The sequence below is a fragment of the Bubalus bubalis genome, chromosome 2 (assembly GCF_019923935.1).
Source record: "Bubalus bubalis isolate 160015118507 breed Murrah chromosome 2, NDDB_SH_1, whole genome shotgun sequence".
NCBI lineage: Eukaryota > Metazoa > Chordata > Mammalia > Artiodactyla > Bovidae > Bubalus > Bubalus bubalis.
The window spans coordinates 159182630-159204393 of record NC_059158.1 but is presented as its reverse complement, the minus strand read 5'-3'; the positions used below and the strand labels follow the sequence as shown (position 1 = coordinate 159204393).

The 21764-nt window shown below is 47.6% G+C and overlaps 1 protein-coding gene across 1 annotated transcript; it reads right to left on the bottom strand.

The window, feature by feature from the left end:
- Positions 1 to 15465: 15465 nt before the first annotated feature.
- CDK5R2 (cyclin dependent kinase 5 regulatory subunit 2) lies at positions 15466 to 17950 on the bottom strand. Its single transcript, XM_025278278.3, has one exon. The coding sequence runs from the start codon at positions 17802 to 17804 to the stop codon at positions 16683 to 16685; it is 1122 nt and encodes a 373-aa protein (XP_025134063.3). The 5' UTR covers positions 17805 to 17950; the 3' UTR covers positions 15466 to 16682.
- Positions 17951 to 21764: the final 3814 nt, after the last annotated feature.

The following is a 21764-nucleotide window of genomic DNA, read 5'->3' as shown; positions in this document are numbered from 1 at the left end:
TTGCCAAAGTCCTTAAATATCCCTTCCCCCCAGAAACCATGAGTTCATTTTCTAAGTCTGTGGGTCTCTGAGAAATACATTTTGGAAATCTGTGGCCAATATGACCCTTGCATTTATCTCACATGGCATGATAGAGTAGAGGGAGTCCAGGAGGACATGGATTCAGACGCAACTTCTGCCTATCCCCTGTAGGAAAGAGAGGGCTACTTGCTCTCTCTGAGCCTCAGTGTCCTCATCTGTAAAATGGAAACACTGGTTATATCCACCTTGTTGGTTTGCTGCCATGGGCAGAGCATTTGCCTAAAGATCCCAGCACTGAGGACCATTCCATAACTACCATCCCCCAGCACTGACCAGCCCAGAACAGCCCCCTGCTCTGGGGTCTCAAACCACCTCCTCCAGTCTAGTCCCCACAACACTGCACCCAACTTCTTCCATGAGTCAGAGAAGCTTCTTCTGTGAGGTTGGGGGAGGAGGAAGTAGCTGAGGGAGGCTGGAAGGCCAGATCCTGGGTTCCTTTTTCTGAGAGAGGAGGCCAGGTTGCTTAGCAACACAGCAGGAAGTTGTCAGGGAGGCTCCAGGCAGGGCTATCTTCTTCTATTCCGCAACATAGAGAATCTGGGGTGACATTAGCTGGGGAGATGAATGGGGAAAGCGGGGAAGGGTCCCAGGCTCTGATAACCTCTGGGCTTCATTCTCCGTTTCTATGATCACCTTTCCAGTTCTTCAGTTCATTCCCCCTTGTTTTTTACCGTTGACAAGCAGAGACAGAGAAACAAGTTCTAGGATCCATCCCGTATACATGTCTGTCCACTGGCCATGTCTGTAACCATGTGCCAAAAGGGATCACTTTATATGTGTACTGTGCTTTGCAGTTAACAAAGGACATCCATATATATGATTTCACCAGATACAATAGCCTCTTCAATTCCTATATGACAGACGAGGGGGAAAAGTCTGAAGGTCCCCCCCTGAGGAAACAGCAGGGCCCAGATTTGTTGCAAATCTCAGCACATTTCCACTACATATCGCAGCACGGATGTTAGTACAGGCATTGGCACCACTGTTGTGCCTGCTATTCCATGTGCTCACAGTTTGAAGAGTCTTCATGCCAAGTGTCCTGAGGTGCCCTCAATGAGCATCTTTCCCCACCCTTCATCAGAAAGCAGGTGAGTGGAGGAGGCAGGACCAGCTGTTCTTCCCTGCTGGGGCAGGGGGCATCCTTGGAGTGGAGAGTCCCATGAGAGGCCTCGTCTCCTAGCCCAAATGCCTAGACTCAGGAATGCTGCTGGGCTGGGCCAGGCTGGCACAGGCATCTACACGCCAGCAGCTGTAGCAAGTCCCCTGGCTGGCATTCTGGAGAGAGGCATGTGGGTCCACTGGGGCCGGGGCCTGGCAGCAAGGAGTAAACATATATCACCCAGGTCACAGATTGCTCATGGGAGGCCCAGGTCTCTAGGGCTCCCTACTGCCTTGGGGGCCAGCAGAGCTGGTCAGAGCAGCTCAGGGTTCCCTTCCGGACCCTGTCTTGGTCCCTTGATCCCTCTGTCAAAATGTATTAATAGTGCTGACTACCATAGCAATGGTTGTTACCCCCAAAACAGTAATATTATCATTCTTATTATAGCCATTTGATAAGACATCACAAATCTGAGTTTCTTGTTTCTATCTGATAGATGAGAAAACTGACATTCAGAGAGGTCAAATAACTGTCTTAGATCAACTTTTAGTAAATGTAGAGTAGGCACTCAAACCCCTGGCTCCTAGTCTTTTGTTCTGTACATCATATAACACTGCTTTCAAATGTCAGGAGGGAAAAAGCAGTCCCACAGGGGCATTCAGCCACTTTATCCTCTGTCCCCAACTTGTACCTGCCCAGGATCATGGCTCAGTTGGTGTTCCACAAAGAACAGGCAATTTGAAAAATTATTTTGATTAAAGCTTTCAGTTCAGTTCAGTTCAGTCACTTAGTTGTGTCCGACTCTTTGCGACCCCATGAATCGCAGCACGCCAGGCCTCCTTGTCCATCACCATCTCCCGGAGTTCACTAAAACTCACGTCCATGGAGTCGGTGATGCCATCGAGCCATCTCACCCTCTGTCATCCCCTTCTCCTCCTGCCCCCAATCCCTCCCAGCATCAGAGTCTTTTCCAATGAGTCAACTCTTCGCATGAGGTGGCCAAAATACTGGAGTTTCAGCTTTAGCATCATTCCTTCCAAAGAACACCCAGGGCTGATCTCCTTCAGAATGGACTGGTTGGATCTGCTTGCAGTCCAAGGGACTCTCAAGAGTCTTCTCCAACACCACAGTTCAAAAGCATCAATTCTTCGGTGCTCAGCCTTCTTCACAGTCCAACTCTCACATCCATACATGACCACTGGAAAAACCATAGCCTTGACTAGACGGACCTTTGTTGGCAAAGTAATGTCTCTGCTTTTCAATATGCTATCTAGGTTGGTCATAACTTTTCTTCCAAGGAGTAAGCGTCTTTTAATTTCATGGCTGCAGTCACCATCTGCAGTGATTTTGGAGCCCAAAAAAATAAAGTCTGATACTGTTTCCACTGTTCCCCCATCTATTTGTCGTGAAGTGATGGGACAAGATGCCACGATCTTCGTTTTCTGAATTGTTGAGTTTTAAGCCAACTTTTTCACTCACCCTTTCACTTTCATCAAGAGGCTTTTTAGTTCCTCTTCACTTTCTGCCATAAGGATGGTGTCATCTGCATATCTGAGGTTATTGATATTTCTCCCGGCAATCTCGATTCCAGCTTGTGCTTCTTCCAGTCCAGTGTTTCTCATGATGTACTCTGCCTAGAAGTTAAATAAGCAAGGTGACAATATACAGCCTTGACATACTCCTTTTCCTATTTGGAACCAGTCTGTTGTTCCATGTTCTGTTTTAACTGTTGCTTTCTGACCTGCATACAAATTTCTCAAGAGGCAGGTCAGGTGGTCTGGTATTCCCAGCTCTTTCAGAATTTTCCACAGTTTATTGTGATCCACACAGTCAAAGGCTTTGGCATAGTCAATAAAGCAGAAATAGATGTTTTTTCTGGAACTTTCATGCTTTTTCCATGATCCAGCAGATGTTGGCAATTTGATCTCTGGTTCCTCTGCCTTTTCTAAAACCAGCTTGAATATCTGGAAGTTCACGGTTCACATATTGCTGAAGCCTGGCTTGGAGAATTTTGAGTATTACTATACTAGCATGTGAGATGAATGCAATTGTGCGGTAGTTTGAGCATTCTCTGGCATTGCCTTTCTTTGGGATTGGAATGAAAACTGACCTTTTCCAGTCCTGTGGCCACTGCTGAGTTTTCCAAATGTGCTGGCATATTGAGTGCAGCACTTTCACAGCATCATCTTTCAGGACCTGGAATAGCTCAACTGGAATTCCATCACCTCCACTAGCTTTGCTCGTAGTGATGCTTTCTAAGGCCCACTTGACTTCACATTCCAGGATGTCTGGCTCTAGGTCAGTGATCACACCATCGTGATTATCTGGGTCGTGAAGATCTTTTTTGTACAGTTCTTCTGTGTATTCTTGCCACCTCTTCTTAATATCTTCTGCTTCTGTTAGGTCCATACCATTTCTGTCCTTTATCGAGCCCATCTTTGCATGCAATGTTCCCTTGGTATCTCTAATTTTCTTGAAGAGATCTCTAGTCTTTCCCATTCTGTTGTTTTCCTCTATTTCTTTGCATTGATCGCTGAGGAAGGCTTTCTTATCTCTTCTTGCTATTCTTTGGAACTCTGCATTCAGATGCTTATATCTTTCCTTTTCTCCTTTGCTTTTTGCTTCTCTTCTTTTCCCAGCTATTTATCAACTTCCAAAAAAATGATTTGAGAAGACTTACTATATAGCAGTATACACAAAACAGAATATTCAGTTCTAAAAGACAAAAAAGCAATTGGTGAAATACGAGAAGCATTCCCATAAGTCTGGGACAAGGTAGTGGTGTCTTTTTTACCCCTTCTAACCTTGTCATCATTGCTACTACTGAACATTCTACTGGAAGTCCTAGGCAACACAATAAGACAAGAAAAGTTATCTGCTATACGCAAATATTAGATAGGAAGATTTCAAAATGTCCTAGTTTGCAGACAATATGATTGCTTCCCTAGAAAATCTAAGAGACTCAACTGGAAATCAATTAGAACTAATGAAAATAGTATATCCAGTAAGATACAAGATTAATACACAAAAACTGCTTTTTCCATACTGTGTAGAAATAAGGAAAAGAATTGGGAATGACAGATTGACAAGAGCAATAAAAATACATTCCCAGCTACACCTAGTGAAATACATGAGAAATATCCAAATGGAAAAATAAAACTATAAATCTTCACTAAGGAATATAAAAGAAAACCTGGATATATAGACTACTTAGCATGTTCCTGGGTGGAATGACTCATTATTGCAAAATGTCAGATCTGTCCAAATTCATCTATAAACTGTTAAGTCTCAGTTGAAGTCCCAAGATTTTTTTCCAAAGGAATTTTATGGAAACTGACAGTTTTGGCTCTAAAGTTCTTCTGGATGATGTGTTTGGGGGACTTCCCTGCTGGTCCAGTGGTTAAGAATCTGCCTTCCAATGCAGGGAATGTGGGTTCAACCCCTGGCTGGGGAACTATGATCCCACATTCTTTGGGTTAAGTAGGCCTGCATGCTGTAGCTACTGAGCCCAGTGCCTCAACTAGAAAGCCCACAAGACATAGTTAGAAAGAAGCCTGCATGATGCAATGAAGACCTGACACAGCCAAAAATAAATAAATATTTTTTTAAAAAGAATAGCCAAATTGAAATACATATAGTATCATATATGAAATGAGTCGCCAGTCCAGGTTCGATGCACGATGCTGGATGCTTGGGGCTGGTGCACTGGGACGACCCAGAGGGATGGTATGGGGAGGGAGGAGGGAGGAGGGTTCAGGATGGGGAACACAGGTATACCTGTGGCGGATTCGTTTCGATATTTGGCAAAACCAATACAATATTGTAAAGTTTAAAAATAAAATAAAATTTTAAAAAAATAAAGGAAAAATAAATAAATAAATAAATAAATAAAAACAATAAAAAGAATAGCCAAGACAGTTTTGGTAAAAAAACAAGGAGCCACAAAACTACAGTGATTTTATTAGAGGTGTGGTTTGGCACAGCAGTAGTCACATAGACCAGTGCAACCCAGGAGCGTCTTGAAAACAGACCCATGGACTTGTGAAAATTTCATAAAAGATAGAGATGGAATACACTGTAAGAAAAGGAAGACTGCTCAAAAGTTGGTGCAACTTGTTATTCGTTTGGGGAAAATAGTTCTCTCTCCTGGTGGCTCAGAGGTTAAAGCGTCTGCCTGCAATGCAGGAGACCTGGGTTCGATCCCTGGGTTGGGAAGATCCCCTGGAGAAGGAAACGGCAACCCACTCCAGTATTCTTGCCTGGAGAATCCCATGGACGGAGAAGTCCAGTGGGCTACAGTCCACGGGGTTGCAAAGAGTCGGACACAACTGAGCAACTTCACTTTCACTTTCTCCTTCTCACTACATACAAAAATAAATTCCAAAATAAATTAATGAAATAAAGACACTATAAAACATACTATAAAAATACCAGAATAAAATTCAAAAACAGAACAAATCCTCATCTCCAAATCCAGCATAAAACAAGAACATTCAAAAAGAGAAGAGGAATATTAAACATCTGGGAGGAGTTATAGTTACCACAGTTGTGTTCTAAAATATATTTAATTGTATACTTGTTGACAACCAAAGCAAAACATGGAAACTGTCACTATTTTTGTTCATTTAGCCATTTCCCATTTATTGAGATCTACTGTCAGTCCATTTCAGTTCAGTCGCTCAGTTGCGTCTGACTCTGCAACCCCATGGACTGCAGCATGCCAGGCTTCTCTATCACCAACTCCCGCAGCTTCTCAGACTCATATCCACTGAGTTGGTGATGCCATCCAACCATTGCATCCTCTGTCGTCCCCTTCTCCTCCCGCCTTCAATCTTTCCCACCATCAGGGTCTTTTCCAATGAGTCAGGTCTTCACATCAAGTGGCCAAAGCACTGGGGCTTCAGCTTCAGCATCAGTCCTTCCAATGAATATTCAGGACTGATTTCCTTTAGGATGGACTGGTTTGATCTCCTTGCAGTCCAAGGGACTCTCAAGAGTCTTCTCCAACTTTACAGTTCAAAAGCATCAATTCTTCGGTGCTCACCTTTCTTTATGGTCCAACTCTCACACCCAAAAATCATAGCTTGGATTAGATGGACCTTTGTTGGCAAAGTAATGTCTCTGCTTTTTAATATGCTGTTTAGGTTGGTCATAGCTTTTCTTCCAAGGAGTGAGTGTCTTTTAATTTCACGGTTTCAGTCACCATCTGCAGTGATTTGGGATCCCAAGTAAATTAAGCCTGTCACTGTTTCCATTGTTTCCCCATCTATTTGCCATGAATGATGGGACCAGATGCCATGATCTTAGTTTTCTGAATGTTGAGTTTTAAACCAACTTTTTCACTTTCCTCCTTTGCTTTCATCAGGAGGCTCTTTAGTTCCTCTTCACTTTCTACCATAAAGGTGGTGTCATCTGTGTATCTGAGGTTATTGATATTTCTCCCGGCAATGTTGATTCCAGGTTGTGCTTCATCCAGTCCAATATTTCACATGATGTACTCTGCATATAAGTTAAATAAGCAGGGTGACAGTATACAGTTTTGAGGTATTCCTTTCCCATTTTGGAACCAGTTCATTTTTCCATGTCTGGTTCTTTATTTATTCATTTATTTATTTTTAAAATTTTATTATTACTTTTTTTACTTTGCAATATTGTATTGGTTTTGCCATACATCAACATGCATCCGCCACGAGTGTCCATGTGTTCCTCATCCTGAACCCCCCTCCCACGTCCCTCCCCATACCATCCCTCTGGGTCATCCCAGTGCACCAGCCCCAAGCTTCCTGTATCCTGCTTCGAACCTGGACTGGCGATTTGTTTCTTATATGATATTATACATGTTTTAATGCCATTCTCCCAAATCATCCCACCCTCTCCCTCTCCCACAAAGTCCAAAAGACTGTTCTATACATCTGTGTCTCTTTTGCTGTCTCACATACAGGGTTGTCGTTACCATCTTTCTAAATTCCATATATATGCGTTAGTATACTGTATTGGTGTTTTTCTTTCTGGCTTACTTCACTCTGTATAACAGGCTCCAGTTTCATCCGTCTCATTAGAACTGATTCAAATGTATTGTTTTTAAAGGCTGAGTAATACTCCATTGTGTATATGTACCACAGCTTTCTCATCCATTCATCTGCTGATGGACATCTAGGTTGCTTCCATGTCCTGGCTATTATAAACAGTGCTGCGATGAACATTGGGGTACACGTGTCTCTTTCAATTCTGGTTTCCTCAGTGTGTATGCCCAGCAGTGGGATTGCTGGGTCGTATGGCAGTTCTATTTCCAGTTTTTTAAGGTATCTCCACACTGTTCTCCATAGTGGCTGTACTAGTTTGCATTCTCACCAACAGTGTAAGAGGGTTCCCTTTTCTCCACACCCTCTCCAGCATTTATTGTTTGTAGACTTTTGGATCACAGCCATTCTGACTGGTGTGAAATGGTACCTCATTGTGGTTTTGATTTGCCATGTCTGGTTCTAACTGTTGCTTCTTGACCTGCATACAGATTTCTCAGGAGGCAGGTCAGGTGGTCTGTTATTCCCATCTCTTGAAGAATTTTTCACAGTTTGTTGTGATCCACACAGTCAAAGGCTTTAGCGTAGTCAATGAAGCAGAATTAGACGTTTTTCTGGAATTCTCTTGCTTTTTCTATGATTCAACAGATGTTGGCACTTTGATCTCTGGTTCCTCTGCCTTTTCTGAATCCAGCTTGAACATCTGGGAGTTCTTGGTTCATGTACTGTTGAAGCCTGGCTAGGAAAATTTTGAGCATGACTTTGCTAGCGTGTGAGATGATCCACTGTCAGGTGCTGCGCTAATTCTCATTGTTTAAAGAAAAGATAGGAAGAAGCTAATGTGAAGATTAGCTTTATTGTTTGTATAAGTAACAATGGGTGTTCCTCAGCACTTATGTGAAAGATAGAGAAATGTTCTTTAAATGGCCTTGGATGGATCCTTGTAAGAGTGTGCACGTGTGCATGACCATGCTGTGTGTGCTGGTACTACACATGTGTTGTGCATGTACACACACCCATGCCTGCTGGGATAGATGGGGGTCTCCCTTCTCTTGTCCAGCAAGGGACATTCTTAAATCCTAGGGATCTGGAAATAGCTTGAAGAGGAGGAAGGGAGTGAAGTGACTTTGGAGACATGTGAAAGAGGGGGTGGGCAGGGCTGTAGCTGTGTGCTTCTCCTTTCCCAGACATGGAAAAGGAGGGTCACTTTTTTTCCCATTTCCTTCCTTCCTTTCATTTATCATCTATCTCTTTTTCTTTATAATTTTTCTTCTTTTTTTAGGTAATAACAATAGTTTAGATTGTTTTAATTAACTAAAAAGCTCAGAAAAGTATAAAGAAGAAAGTAAAACTGGTCTTTTAAAATCCTCCCACTTATTGAGAACAACTATTAAAATTTTAGGCTTCCCCAATGGCTCAATGAGTAAAAAAAAATCTGCCTGTAATGTAGGAGACACAGGTTCAATCCCTGGGTCGGGAAGATCCCCTGGAGGAGGAAATGGTAACCCACTTTAATATTCCTGCCTGGAGAATCCCATGGACAGGGTCACAAAGAGTCAGACACAACTGAGTGACTAAACAGACAAAAATATTCTAAAACTTGGCATTGCTGCACATATACATACACACAGATTCAGTATATATCTGTTGATTGAGGGCAGGAAGAGAAGGGGGCAACAGAGGATGAGATGGTTGGGTGGCATCACCGACTCAATGGACATGAGTTTGAGCAAACTCCAGGAGATGGTGAAAGACAGGGAAGCCTAGCATGTTGCAGTCCATGGAGTCGCAAAGTCAGACACGACTGAGAGACTGAGCAATAACAATTGATTGCCTACTGCCAGGTGCCAGGAATCTAGCAGCGAAAAAGATAGGCCATTTATTGACAGGATACAAAACAAGTAACAAAAAATTACCAGGCAGGAAAAAATGTCATGAAGAAATCAATCTGAGGTATGTAATGAGGGGTGACTATGGGGCAGATTGAGATGAATTCATGCAGGAAGAGGTAGCTGTTAAGTGGAGGATCTGAATGATAGGAAAAGAACAGCTATTTAAAGATCTCTCTCTCTCTCTCTTACACAAATGGGACCACATTATATTGTTTTCAACCTGCTATTTTCACTTTGTCATGGTCATTTCTAATATAGATTAATGTACCATTTTTAATGGTTCATAATATCTCAATGAATATTGATTTGTCACAGTTTACTTCGTCTCCTACTGATGCATCCAATTTTTTATTTTTATAAACAATGTTATGATAAGTATCCTTGTATCATGTCTTTTTCCACTTATCACCTTAGGGCAAATTTCTGGAAATGCAGTAGTTGGGACAATAAGTATACTGCCTTCCACATTTTGATCCACAGCCAAGTAGCTCTCCAAAAATACTGGACTAATGCATATGGCGACAATAGAGCAAGGAAGTGCACATTTCCCCATTTTTTTTGTCATGGTTGGGATTTTCTACTTTTATGATCTTTGTCAGTGATGCAATATCCAACTACTGTTTTGACTTGAGTTTCTTTAGTTAATAGTGAATTCAAGTATCTTTTTTTTGTGCTTATTGATTATCTATATTTTGTGTGAATTACCTCTTCACAGTTTTAACTATCTTTCTATTAAAAATATATTGTGTTGCAATTATGTTCTCTCAGATTGTCACTTGTTTTTCAATCTTGTTTATGGCTGTTCTTTTTCTCTGTATCTCTAACATTCAACTTAAGTGGAATCAATCTTTTTCTTTAAGATTTCTCCATGTCTAAAAAGATGTTCTCTACCCAACCCAATCATGAGAAACGTGGGGCTGGAAGAAGCACAAGCTGGAATCAAGATTGCTGGGAGAAATATCAATAACCTCGGATACACAGATGACACCACCCTTATGGCAGAAAGTGAAGAGGAACTAAAGAGCCTTTTGATGAAAGTGAAAGAGGAGAGTGAAAAGGTTGGCTTAAAGTTCAACATTCAGAACACTAAGATCATGGCATCTTGTCCCATCACTTCATGGCAAATAGATGGGGAAACAGTGGAAATAGTGGCTGACTTTATTTTGGGGGGCTCCAAAATCACTGCAGATGGTGATTGCAGCCATGAAATTAAAAGACGCTTACTCCTTGGAAGGAAAGCTATGACCAACCTAGACAGCATATTAAAAAGCAGAGACATTACTTTGTCAACAAAGGCCCATCTAGTCAAGGCTATGATTTTTCCAGTAGTCATGTATGGGTGTGAGAGTTGGACTATAAAGAAAGCTGAGCGCCAAAGAATTGATGCTTTTGAACTGTGGTGTTGGAGAAGACTCTTGAGAGTCCCTTGGACTGCAAGGAAATCCAACCAGTCCACTCTAAAGGAGATCAGTCCTGGGTGTTCACTGGAAGGACTGATGTTGAAGCTGAAACTCCAATACTTTGGCCACCTGATCCAAAGAGTTGACTCGTTTGAAAAGACACTGATGCTGGGAAAGATTGAGGGCAGGAGGAGAAGGGGACAACAGAGGATGAGAGGGTTGGATGGCATCACCGACTCAATGGACATGAGTTTGGGTAAACTACAGGAGTTGGTGATGGACAGGGAGGCCTGGCGTGCTGCGGTTCATGGGGTTGCAAAGAGTCAGACATGACTGAGCGACTGAACTGAATTGAACTGACCCAACCCAAGATGCAATAATTATAAGCACATGTTTTATTCAAGTATTTTATTTAATATTAGATTATTATCACATATTAATTACTATTTTCTTATTATACTATTATACTATATACTATTATATTAGTATAATAATATACTAATACATTTTTGTTGCAAAAATTAAACTCCCTTAGACAACATCAATCCCAGTTCCTTCCCAGAAGTCACTTAATAAGAGTGATCTGTATCTTTCTTAAGCTTCTATTATACACACACATACACACAGAAATTAGTTTGTTTTGCTTTTGCATAAATTATATGGTACTATGTATATTGCTATGCAACTTTTAATGACACTACATGTTTTGGAGATCTTTCACATTGGTATGTACAGTCCAGTCCATCCTTTTAAACTGAATGTTATATCAAAGCATTTTAAATTTCTAACCTACTGGTGGATATTTAGGTTGAGTTTTATTATGTCTGTTTGTACATTTAAGTACTTCTCTAGGGTTAATACTAGAAATTGGAATTCCAGGGTAGAAAATATATGCATCTGAATTTCTAATAGGTACCTTCAAATTGTTGTCTCTTCTAAGGCTTTTATAATTTCTTAAAAATGTTTTCATCAATTTGGAATTTATTTGGGGGCTAAGAATGAGAAAGGATTGATCTTTTTTCTTCTTATAAATGACTATCCAGTTGTCCTGAAAGCATTTATTGACTAATCTATCTTTTTTCCCAATGGATCTGAAATGGTGCCTTTATCATCTATTAAATTCCCACCTCTGCTGGAGTTTAGTTTGGGATTATCTATTCTGTTCTATGGATACATCTGTTCCTACATCAGTGCCTTATGCTTTAGTGACCTTAGCTCTTTAGTAAATTTTAATATATAGTAGGGCAAGCCTTCCATCATTAATCTTATTTCTTATGCCTTTCTTGATGTCCTGTGGTTTTCTGGGATAATATGTACATTTTTTAAAAAGGTGTAAAATGTAGAAAGGTTATAAAGAAATATCCCTTTTCATATTTACATTGTTTATCATCATCCCTCCTTCCTTTTAGATTGTCATATATAAAAATGCATGCAGAGAGACTAATTTTATGATGTATGATCTTGAAGCCAAATATCAGTCACAGGAGATTATGATCAAGGGAGGTGAAGAAATGGGGCAGGGGAAAGTTGTAAAAGGGGAGTGACTATGGTGGGCAATGTCACCAAGTAGAGAGAGATCTAGGGAGCAGCTATCTGCTAAAGAATTAGAATCCAGGGGAAAAGAAATCCCCTGGAAGCCCAAAATCAGTTGGGAGAATTTTAAGCCAGAAACTAAGAGGTTAAACCTGAATGCCTAGGAAAAAAAGGAAAGTGGGGTGCTAGAGTACAAAGTCAGACAGCCAGTCTGCAAGTGTAAAAGAGAGATCGCTTCTAAAAACCTTATCAAAATATTAAACTCAGGTCAAAGGAACTTGAATCCTGAGACTGTGCTCTGCAGTTTATCTGTCTTATACCCAATCTTTAATCACACTGAACTAAAACACTTTTTGTATGCCTTAGTTACACACTGAACCTGTGTGAGTATAGATGATCTTCTTGGATGTCTGACAAGATGCTGAAAGGGAAGGTAATGGTCTTTGTGTGTGTGTGTGTGTGTGTGTGTATAATTTATTTATTTGACTGTGCCAGGCCTTAGTGGTGGCATGTGGGATCTAGTTCCTTGACCAGGGATCAAACCCTGGGCCAGCTGCCCTGGGAGCTTGGAGTCTTAGCCACTGGACCACCAGGAAAGTCCCGGTAATGGTCTTAAAAAGGTCTTTAAAGTTTAACCTCTGTTGTCTTGAGGCCACTCATGGCAAGTGCTATTTATGTTGTATAAAGGGGTCAGGAGTTGCACTTAAAGTGGGACATATGAAGGAGGCCAGGCCCCCAGACCTGGCTACCAGATGTCCCTGGTCATGGTGGCATGGTCAGAGGGGCTGCTTTGGCAGCTTCTGTAGTAGAAATCTTCTGGAGATGCCCATCTGGTGCCTGTGGCAGAGTCCCAGAGGGTAGAGGCCACAGGATGTCCCCTTGGATACTGCCAGATGCTCTGGTTGCTGAGCACCCTGCCTGGCAGGCAAAGCAGTTACCATGACAACCACCACCACACACACACACACACACACACACACACACACACACACACCTGTGATTTTTTTGTGTTTCTCCTTTCCCATTAAGTACTACGGTATTCCAGGGAGAGGCAAGCATAGCTCTCAGAACAGAACGTCCTCTGCTCCAGGAAGCAGGGCAGGGAAGGAAAGTGGAGATGTGTTTATGTTATGATTGAATGATACTTCATCAGTTTAAATGCCTATGTACCTGCTTCTGTGTTCAAATGTGTTGTATAACAATGTATGTATCAGCATGTATCATGCAAGTGGTGAGATCACAGTTTATCTGCCCATTTTCTTCCTACTCCCCTCCCCTCTCTGTTGCCCCTGTGAGGTAAGAATCACCCCGCCCTCCAACCTTTGCTGAGCATAAGTGCTGAGTCATGGCTCCATCTGGGTTTCTGTCTCCTATCCTCCATCTCCATTCTTTCCTCAGCCCACCCCTCCCTCATTCCTGCAGAACTTTCTAGACCTCTGGGCCCTCTTCACCACCTCTGTCCTAAGCCTGGACTTATTTTCCCAGAGGTTCACTTCTGGGCAATCAAGAGAAGGTACGTCACTCTGTTTCTGCATTTACTCCCTTCTCACTTTGCCTTCTCAAAAGACTGCTCCGAGTCCTTCTCTTAATGACCACCTTCTCCCTGAGAAAACAGGAATCTGACCAAGTTTGACCCAGGAGGCTAATTCTTCCGTGTATTCATGCTGATCCTCCTCCAGTCCCTCACTACTTAATCGGATTATGGCAATGTCTCATGCCTGGGGCGTGGCAAGGAAAGTGAGATTTAATTTGCCACCAGGCCCTAAGGCTTTTTTCTCATTCTAGGTCTCCAAATGCCAGACCACAGGTTCTTGGAGGTAAGCGTGCTGTCGCCCACCTGTATGTGTGTGTGTCCCAGTGCGCATAGGAGTGTAGTAATAGAAGGGCGCTGTGTCTATGAGTTCTGGGGCAGAATCTAGAGCCCCCTCCCCCAGGATGTTTGAAGGTCTCTGTAGGAGTCTCTTTTCCATCCCCGTTGGGCTCTTCTAACACAGAAATCCCACTCAGTCTCGATAACTAGTTCCAAATAAGAGGGACCAGGATTGTTCTCTGCAACCTCCCCGCCAGAGGGGAGAGAGTGGAAAGGGCACCCTCCTCCCCTGCCCCGCCGCACCCCGCCTGTTCAGTCTGGTTACTATGGCGACAGCCGCGGGGTGACCCAAGTGCTCCTCCCTCTCTCCTTCCATACCTAGAGAGATGACGGCACCGCGCTGACTGCGCCAAATTCCAGCCAATGGGCGACTGCTCCCGCCTTTCCTTCCACCAGCTCTCCCCACCTCCCTCCGGCAACTCGATTCACAAATCTGGACTGGGGATTTCCGGCTGCAGGCCGGTTGAAGAGGGAGCTGGGCAGAGTCCGGGGAAGAGTTGAGATCTGTCTTCCTATGAGGACAGTCTTCCTGAGTTCTTGGGCCAGACTCCTGTGACTTACCACCAGAAAGGATCACATCTACTCCCAAATAATCCGGAAAACCTGACTGAGGCCGTCTGCAGCTCCTCCTACTCCAGCATGCCCTCCCTCACCCTTGTCGAGTGCGCCCCGTCAGTACCACGGACAGCGAACCAGGGCCTTTCTACGTGGGCTTCTCCCTCTTCTCTCTCCGAAAGCTTCGGAGGTCTCCGTGGAGACCAGGGTCACAGACGCCAGCGCTCCACTGCAGCCAGGGCCTCCTCGGGCCAATGAAAAACTGAATGGGGCGCTTAGCTAAGTGGTTAAGAAGGCAATGGGGACCAAAGAGGAATCTCAGGCTAAATAGCTTACTTTTCCTCCTTCAACCCCAAAGAATGGCTCCTGTCTTCCAGACTGCCTGTGTACTAGCCTCCCTGGCGATTAAGGGCTAGGTCTGAATCTCAAGCAGGGATGGACCTCCCAAAGCTGCCCTGGGTAGGCATGTGGCTGAAACAGTCTTGAAGCAGACCCATGGGTAGGGGAAAGAGTATGGGGCTAAGTGTGGCATTCGGGCCCCACCTGAGAGTGGTGAAGACAGACTTAGTCAGGCCTGACTGAACTCTTGACAGAATGAATGGCAGGGAGAGGCGGAGGAAAGAGAGAAAACAACAATAATTAACTGATGCTGCCTCAATGAGCCACTCTGTAAAAGGAGAGCAACTTCCGCTGTCCTCATCACTTATCCCCTAAATGGCCTGGGCGTTAATGCGCAGGTGGTCAGAAAAAATGAAGGCAGGGGTGGCGGAGGGTGGGGTGGGGGGACGGGGTGGGGCAGAAATTCAGCCTTACCACCAGGCCTCATCCTTTGGCTCCCTCACTTTGCTCTCTGTAAGATGGAAGTCAGTGGGGGAGGGGTGACAGAAACAGTAGCCGTTCTCAGGGACTCGACCCTCCCCACTAGGCCCATGGGGGCCCGAGTGCCCTGCCTGTGATAGTTCCACTCCCGCTCCCTCCCTCCCAAGGCCCAAAAAAAGGCTGGCGCAAAAACATCTGCAGGCGCTTCCAGCGCTTTATAGTTCTCTCCCGGACAGACGGACAGACAGACAATGCGGCCCGCACCGTCGGCCCGCATCATTGGCACCTTGGACACGGCACCAGGCCCAACCCAGTCCCTGGTACCCTCCCAGGAGAATTCTGGTCCGGCCTCAGATCAGCACCTCAGACAGTTCCGGGCCCACCCTGCCCCTCCCCCCTCCCTCCGGAAACAACCAAATAAATTAAACCTGGGGAGTGGGGGGGGGGGGGGGGGGAGGACAAAAACACCTAAGGGCAAGGAAGAGGGGTGCTCCTCCCTCAGAGTAAGAAGAGTATTCTGTCTCCTCCCACCCTTCTGCTGAGGCGCCGCCGCCACCGCCGGGGTGACCTCCTAGGTTGATTTTTGCTCCCAAACCTCAGCCTCCAGTAGCTGGCATCCCCCTGCCCCCAACTCCCGGCATGCAACACGTTGGAAAAGGTGGGGAGAGGTGGTGGGGATGGGGCGAAGGACCAGCCTGGTGATTATCTGGGCTCCCGGGGCTGCAGTTTTTGCTGTACCTCAGCCGATCCCAATCAAGAATTCATGTTCCCTTCGGTCTGGGGAGGAGAATACGGGGTCGCAGTCGAAGAGAGAAATGCAAGCTAACACAGGCGGAGAGGGGGGAAGGCAGATGGGAGGGGAAAGATGGTGACACATGCCAGGAGCGAGGAAAAGAGAAGAAGGGGAAATGGGGACAGAGGTGCAGAAAGAGAAACGGGGCAATGAGAGAGAGTCAGGTAGTGGGTAAGATGGAGACAGAAACACACACCCAAGGAATGGAAAGTGGAACTCCAAGGAGGAAGGTGGGAAGGCAAAAGATGAAGTAAGGAGGGAAGGTGAAGATACAGGAAGGAGATGAAGAAATGGACAAGTCCAAGGGAGACGGACTTACACAGAGAAGGGAAGGGGGTGACCCGGGCAGAATTGGAGAGATGAGGGCGCAGACAGACAGAAAGGGTGAGGTTGGGGGCTCCTCTCCCGCGTTCATCCCCCACCCCCACCCTGCGCCCAGCAAATCCAAACGCCGAGGCCTCTGGCATCCTGGCCTCCACCTTCCCCTGCGGGGCAGGGGCGGCTCCTCCTCCGGCCACGGCGCGGAGCGGCGGTAGCAGCGGCGGCGGCTTGATGGTCCCGGGGGCTCCGAGTGTGTGTAAGGGGCTGGGGCGGGGGGCGGGCGCGGCCCTGGGTTATCCCTAGCGGTCCAAGTTCATAGTCCAGTGCTTGGCTCCAGTCGCGCAGCTGTCCCTGGAGGCCGAGGAGGAGGAGGAGGTGGAGGGGGCCGCGGGCGCGCCCCCGTTGGGTGGACCCCCGGCGCTGGCGGAGGCCTCGCCCTCGTTCTTGAGGTCTTGGAAGACCTGCGTGAAGAAGTGGGGGTCGGCGTTGAGCCGCAGCATCTGCGGGCTGAGCCGCTGGATGAGGCGCAGACAGCGTTGCCAGAAGCGCTCCTTGTCGGGCTCCACGAGGAAGGGCTTGAGCGGGTAGGAGATCTCGTTGCCCATGTAGGAGTAGGCGAGGTAGAGGCAGGTGAGGAAGGCGGCCTGCAGCTCGGCGGCCGACGCCAGCTCGTCCCCGCGCAGCGACTCGCGGCACAGCAGGTACACGAACACCAGGTTGGCGGGCGTAATGAAGGCCTGGTCTTGCCAGCCCTGCAGCAGCAGCGAGCGGTCCACTCCGCGGAACCAGCCCACCAGCTCGCCTGGGCTCAGCTCCTTGAGACGGTAGCAGCGCCGGCACACGAAGTCGCCCAGGCAGCGCAGCAGCTCGCCGGTTGAAGCCTGCACGATGACCCGCCGCGGCGAGCCACCAGGGACCGGCGGCGCCGCCTGCGGGGCTGGGGGCGGCGGCGGCGGCGGCTTCCCTCCGCCCGAGCCTGGCGGCGGAACGCCGGCGCTGCTCCCCGACGGCGGCTCGCAGGTAGCGGCGGCCTCGGGCACAGTGGGCACGGGCACCGCCAGGGGCTTGGCGGCGCCGCTGCCGTCGGGGGGATCCCGACCTTTGCGGAGAAGGTTCTCGCGGTTGCGTTGCTGGACCAGGGGGTCGGGGCCGGTGGACGCTGGCTTGGGCGTCACCTTCTTGCTGCCTTTCTTCTTTTTGGCGGACGCGGCCACAAGGCGCTTCCAGGTGAGCGCGGAGATGAGCACGGACGGCCGTTTGAGCCGGCTCTCGCCTTTGCCGCCCTTGCCCGCTGGCGGCGCCCCGTAGCCCCCCAGCGCCTCGTCTCCCGCGGGCGGCGCCTTCTTCTTCTCCTCGGGCAGCCCGCCGGGCCTCCGGCCCTTGGCCGAGGAGGCGGGTGAAAGAGACAGCACCGTGCCCATCCTGCAGAGCGAGGCCGGCGCCCGGGCCCCGGCGGGAACCGCGGGCGGTGCCCCTGTCCGCCGCGCCGCCGCCGCCTCTGCTGCAGCCCCCGGGGACCCGGCGGTGGGGGCCCAGCCCCGGCCCGGGCGCGGGAACGGGCAGTAGAACGCGGCTGCTTTGGCTTTTCTGCGCCGGCTGCTCCGGGTCTGAGCTGCGCCAGCTGCAGCGTCAGCCCCACCCCTTGGGCCCTGTCTTCGCCGCGCCACGCCCCGTCTCACGCAGCCAATCCTTGCCCAAGCTGCCCTCCTAACCGGCAGCTGCGCTGACCAATAGAATCTCTCATGCCAATCTCAAGTTCCGCCCATCCCCATGCCTTGGTCTCTGGTCCAGTCCCTTCACAAGAAAGGCGAGAGGAGGAGGAGGTGGCTGGTTCGAGGACCTCCTCGGGGTCAGAACCGTGGGTGGGTGGGTGTGGGAGGCTGCTCCCACCTACCCCTACAGGTCCTAGGGCCCTGAATCAACTTGTTTTGATGCATTGGTTCGCGATAGTAGAGATGCCATGGGAACACCCTCCCTCCCCTTTTGATTATGTGCTGGGGTGGGGGCGGGTAGGCAGCGTGGGCAGCTGCTTCATCAAGGCAAGTGCCTTCATCAAGGCGCCCAGGCCCCAGCTGGGTCGCACTGCACCAGCTCCTCCAATCTAGCAGTCGGTGGATTCCCTCTTAACTCTCCTCCCCTCCCTTCCCCCATGTGGTCACCAGGGAAGACTGCAGCAGGTGTATTCTTGCTCTGCCTGTGATGAGGTGTTGGCTGGGCCCCGGTCTGCCTGAAGGTCGCGACCCGCTTCCTTAGAGGCCTTTACTCTAGGGGTGGTAAGACGCTCAAATTTGTCGCTGAAGCCACGGTTTGCCGACCTGATTCTCTGCTGCTGAGTCTGTGGTAAGAGGCCCTGAGCTCTGGTCCCTGAGCGACTGCTCTTGTGCTCTTTGCCCCTCTCCCCTCCAATCACACACATGGATTCCCCTCCCTGATTTCACACTTGGGTGGATGATGGGTGATTGGTCCCTGGGGAAAGTTTGGAAATTGTTCTGTCCAGCCTCAGATAGCAGACCGGCCTTCTGTGCAGAGGGTTGGTCCCACCATGGCCAGTCCTGGGTCCAGGCTGAGATGGGTTTTTATTGTCACATACTCCCTTCCATTCAGGTCCTAGCTGACCCCATTCCCAGCTCCAGGCTATTAGGCTAGGTCCTACCCATTTCTCTCTGGGTCTGTCTGTCCTCTCCTCGGCACCCATAAGGCCTTTGTCCTGGATTTGGTATTCTCTAGGCCTTACCTGCAGGTCTGGAGCCCAGCTGGTTTTGGGCTGTTCCATCTGCCTTGAAGGACTGTGTCCACCCTTCTCCTGGCCTGCTCTCTGGCTCCCCAGCACAGGAGTCTTCTGGCTTCTTAAGTGGACTTTGGAGGTAGGTATGGGTTTCATGGAGGAGAGAAGCCTTCACCTATCCCTGGTGGGTCAGATAATAAAGAATATGCCTGCAATGCAGGAGACCTGGGTTTGATCCTGGGTCAGTAAGATCCCCTGGAGAAGGAAATGTCTACCCACTCCAGTATTCTTGCCTGGAAAATCCCATGGACAGAGGAGCCTGGTGGGCTACAGTTGATGGGGGGTGCATAGAGAACACACACATGGATTCAGCAGAATTCTCAGACTTTGCCCCAGAGTCACCTCTATGCTCCTCAGAGACCACCAACCCAGCTCCAAGGATCCACTGCTGTCGGGGCTTGTGTGTATGCACGTGTATACCTAGTTCATTGCAGAGAGGCTATTTCAGAATCCCCTTGGGCTGCCAACAGAGGCACCAGCTTTTCTCAGCTATCCCACAGGCCCACCCCCACCCCACCCCTGTGGGGGCCTGTGGTCTAGCTGTATTGATTCCCTACCATACACCACCTTACACAGGCCAACTTGTACCCTTCCCTGACTCAGCACTCAATTGTACTTTCTCAGTGGGGTCTCTCCTGTTCCCTTAGATCTGATCTTTGTTCTCTCACAGCTCAAGCTGACCTGCCCAACCTCTCATTCTCCCCATAGTTACTGAAAAATGTTCCCTCTTTTCAGTTTCTGTAATTGGTCCTACTTCCTCCTACAAGGCTTTCTGAGTCAGCCTTTATCTGACACCCAAGGAACAGTTGGTTCACCAGTAGTTAAGGACAGGCCCCATAGAGACTGAGTTGCACCAGCAGAAACACCAGGCACATGGATCTGAATGGCACGTGGATCCTCTGCTCCCAGGAGTCCCTCACTGACGTAAGGCCTGCTGCTGGTGTCATTCAGGACAAGAGTCTATGCAGCCCCTACAGATGTCACCACTACGGGATCCCCATTCCAAGCCCAGAAGTGACCTGCTGTCCTTTTAGAATTGAGAGTTCCCTCCTCTGCTTCAGGTGCCTTAAAACATCTTATTTCCCCTTCTCATCTTCATCTTGCCCTGCCTCAAACCCCCTCTCTTGGGTTCACATGATCACCACCCTCGTAGTCTGGTCATCCCTCTTGAATCTCTGAGCTCCTATCACTGGGCCAGGACCCTCCCTCAGACCACCAATCTGCCTTTGTCAAGCTCTTGAAATTCCATCTCCTCCAAGAAGCTTTTACGGACTGACTGGGAGGGACCTGATGCCCTTCCTAACATCAATCTTTCTAACCTCTTCCCCTGCCAGCAGCAGCTGCTACATAACAACTCGGTTAAGGGCTGGGCTCTGAGTTCTCAGTCCAAGATGTGCAAGAAGAATATGGATGGAATTTTAAAGGACAAGAAAACAAAATAATAAAAGCAAATCTATAAAGAGTGATGGCATTTCTGTTACCAAAAAAGCTTGCACTATTAAGGGAGGAAAGAGGGAGTTTATGTCTCTACAGGGTGGAGGCCAAGGAGGATAACCACAGTGAAATTGGAAAGACATTCTGAGAAGGTGGGCTTTATGGAAAGATAGTGGACCACCAGGGAATTCCCTAAATGAGCCCCATCTTTAAGGGAACATCCAAAGGCAATGCTGTTCAAACTCTTCTGCCCTTTGGCTGCTTTTTATCTTTTTATCTGATAAGTCATAGTCTAGGATGCAGGAGTTTTTAGTTCAATTCAGCTCAGTTGCTCAGTCGTGTCCGACTCTGTGACTCCATGGACTGCACGCCAGGCTTCCCTGTCAATCACCAATTTCCGGAGCTTGCTTAAACTCAGGTCCATCAGGTTGGCGATGCCATCCAACCATCTCATCCTCTGTCAGGAGTTTTAGTCCACAGCTTATTAATTGTATGAGCTGGGGAAGTCATTTCAGCTCTCCCTTCATACTACAATGCAGGAATTCTACATATTTTTATTATCAGGCCAAAAAAAAAAAAAAAAAAAAAAAACCACTGAAGGAGGAAGATATTATCTTGGGATTGAACTTAAAAATGGTTCTTAAAGCCTCTTCTAGCTCTCCGAATCTGTTTCTAAATAAAACCTGCCCTGTGAATCTGTTTCACTTTCTAGCTCCAGTCCTGACTGGTTCTCTGTGTTTCTGCCTGATGGGCTCAGGCTTGTGTGCACAGCATCTATGTGAGGCCTGCCCTTCGGCAGTTCTACCCAGGAGATGAAGGGGAGGGGTGCGCAGGCTCTCAGCAATGTAAACGTTCCTACATCCCTCCAAGCTTTAGGGGAGGGGAGCCTGAAAGATGGTACAACAAAGGACAGGATGCCAAGATGGCCAACTTCCAGGGTCTCCCCAGTAAACATCAAGGCGGGAGGTCCTGGAACTCAAGGTCATTGCATCCCATGTCTCCAAGAGGCCCCTACAAAGGGGCTGATGACAATGTAGGTTCTTAAAACAGCCAGAGAAGAGACTCAGCCTGGACATCTGAACGCCTGGATCCAGCTGCCCCCCTACCCTGATTCAGTCCTCCCACCCGGAGGCCTCGGCTCCTGAGGTGTGCAAAGGGAGAG

Bases quoted from the DNA above. Each gene is read 5' to 3' on its own strand.
- CDK5R2 (XM_025278278.3), bottom strand. From the start codon at position 17,804: ATGGGCACGGTGCTGTCTCTTTCACCCGCCTCCTCGGCCAAGGGCCGG.